The 2,233-nt window shown below is 42.7% G+C and overlaps 1 protein-coding gene across 1 annotated transcript; it reads right to left on the bottom strand.

Moving 5' to 3' along the window:
* Positions 1–1,139: 1,139 nt before the first annotated feature.
* LOC134643629 (syntaxin-11-like) lies at positions 1,140–1,973 on the bottom strand. The gene has a single exon (XM_063496097.2). The coding sequence runs from the start codon at positions 1,971–1,973 to the stop codon at positions 1,140–1,142; it is 834 nt and encodes a 277-aa protein (XP_063352167.1).
* Between the last annotated feature and the right edge of the window lie 260 nt (positions 1,974–2,233).

Below are 2,233 nucleotides of genomic sequence, written 5' to 3' on the forward strand. Positions count from 1 at the left end.
ATTAAGCAAAACTGTTGGCATGGAGCCTTCGAGGTCACCTTTTTTAAGGGGGTTGCGCTTAAAAACGCATTGGCGACACTTGGCCAAGCACTGCGTCTTTGACCTAACATCTAAAGCCGCTGTCAGCTACCTGACAGTTTCCGAGATGAGTGAGTGAAGCCTGGGCTGATTTTAGCTCACGTCAAGATTTTCACAGCCACGCCCAAATGACTTACACAGTACCGGCTTGTGTTTGTGCAGGAGAGATCAGACTTGTGTGGTTTTACCAGCTTCTTGCACTGTACCTTGACTAGAACACACAATAAATTATGTCCATTAACAGGTTGGTTAGGTTCCAGACATTCAAGCACTATACATATACTAATAAACATACTAAACTAATAAAAAATATTGTTGTGCTTTATTAATGTAAATCTATTGGCAGTATTTACTAAAGGTTCTACTGTTTCAGAGATGCCTGAAAAAGCAAATAGTGTGTCTGCCTCTTTAAGAGAGACTTAAAGTAAAATGTGTGTAGTAGATCTAGTCAATTTTTAATGAGCTTGTGTGGATTATATGTTTAAACAAATACATTAAAAATTTCAATATATTTACTTAGAGACAAGGGACAGAACACAGGAATAAAAAAAACGTTTAATATTAAAAAAGTAATTACAAGACAGTAACAGATTAGTGCATAAGTAGTGTAATCCCTGCATAACCTATATAAAATTAAATCTCTGTTAAAATGCTGTATTATTGCCACCCTTTCAGGGGTCTGGAAATCAGCCAAAGAAGTTTAACAGTTCAGTCAGACTACAAATAATTGAAGAATAATTCAGCCTTTCTTCAGCTACAGCAGACATTTTACTGAGTTTTATTTCTTTTCTGAAACTGCAAAAAAAATGTTTCTCAAAGTCACAGTTTTAAAAAAAACAAAAAACATCAGACACAAAGTAGACAAATCCCCTTGGGGCTGCGACAGGAAGAGTATCCGACATTAAAAAAACCCAAAACAAAACATTGAAAAAATTAGCCAAATCAAGCATCCGCTGTGGCGACACTTTGTGAATGTGGGAGGAGTCAAAATTAGCTTTAATAGCAAATCCCTCACATGATGAGACTGAGCCAGCTTAAAAACCAAAAATTGTCTTCAGCTGCTATGTCCTTTTAAATATTCTTTTGAATGGGTTGTTGTGGTCATGGCGTTTGGCCCTGCCAATTTTAAAGAGAGCATCCTGCACGCCCTCATCGGTTTTCTGAACGTTGGTCTGGATGGAGTCCAGCATGTTGCCCTGCTCCTCTACCAGCATGGCGATGTCCAGGAATATCTCATGGATGCCCTTGATGCGGCTCTCCAGGTCCAGCAGCTCCTGGTGCCGTTTCTCAACCTGGAAGAGAGCTAAACGCGCCGTTCTGCCTTCAGTCACCACATTATTGCTGAAGATGTTCCACTGACCTTTCTCAATCATCTCCTCCACCTCCTCTCCCGTCACCTCACACCCAACTATCTCCATTTGCCTCTGGATCTGGGCTTTACAGCTTTCACGGTGGCTCATCTCGGCCTCATTGTAGTCAAACATCGCATCGCGAAAGCCATTACTGAGGCAGGCGTACTGGGTTCTGGCGATACGCGTCACAGCAGAATTGGCACCATGTTTTTCTTCTAGCTTGCACGCCATGCCATCCATGTCACGCAGGCGTGCTAGAACATTCTCAGCCCGCGTCTTTATGTCAGCTCCAATAGAGTCCCTTTTAATAGTGGAGGTGCCATGGAACATGCAGGAGCTCTGCTCACGAAGTCTTTTAACCTCCAGCCGGATGAGCTGGATGTCTTTATGGATCCCTTCTGCCTGGGAAAAGATTTCTGCCAGGGCAGGGCTGTTGTCCAGGTCGACTTTGCTGAGGGACTTGGAGAGAGTGGAGTCTGCATTCTCCACTGGCTCCACAGGGCCGCCGGACATTGCCTGCAGGTGGCTCAGTCTGTCCCTCATGGCTGATCTGGAGATCAAGTGAAGGTTATAGAGGTCAAGATGATTTTCTGTTCACTTAACAAACATCAGTAAAGCTAATTCATTCAAGTGGGTGAGGAGATGAACCATTTATGTTTGAATTTAAACACACTTGGCGCCTTGCTTGCTTCTCATATCTGATGAAAATAGTTTTCCTTCTTCCTTCAAGTATAATCCACCCACCACCAATCACTGGCCTAACAGGTTCTCTAAAGAGTAGTCAACAATGTTCCTTTTCACCA

This window comes from Pelmatolapia mariae, linkage group LG15, assembly GCF_036321145.2.
Source record: "Pelmatolapia mariae isolate MD_Pm_ZW linkage group LG15, Pm_UMD_F_2, whole genome shotgun sequence".
Classification (NCBI taxonomy): Eukaryota; Metazoa; Chordata; class Actinopteri; order Cichliformes; family Cichlidae; genus Pelmatolapia; species Pelmatolapia mariae.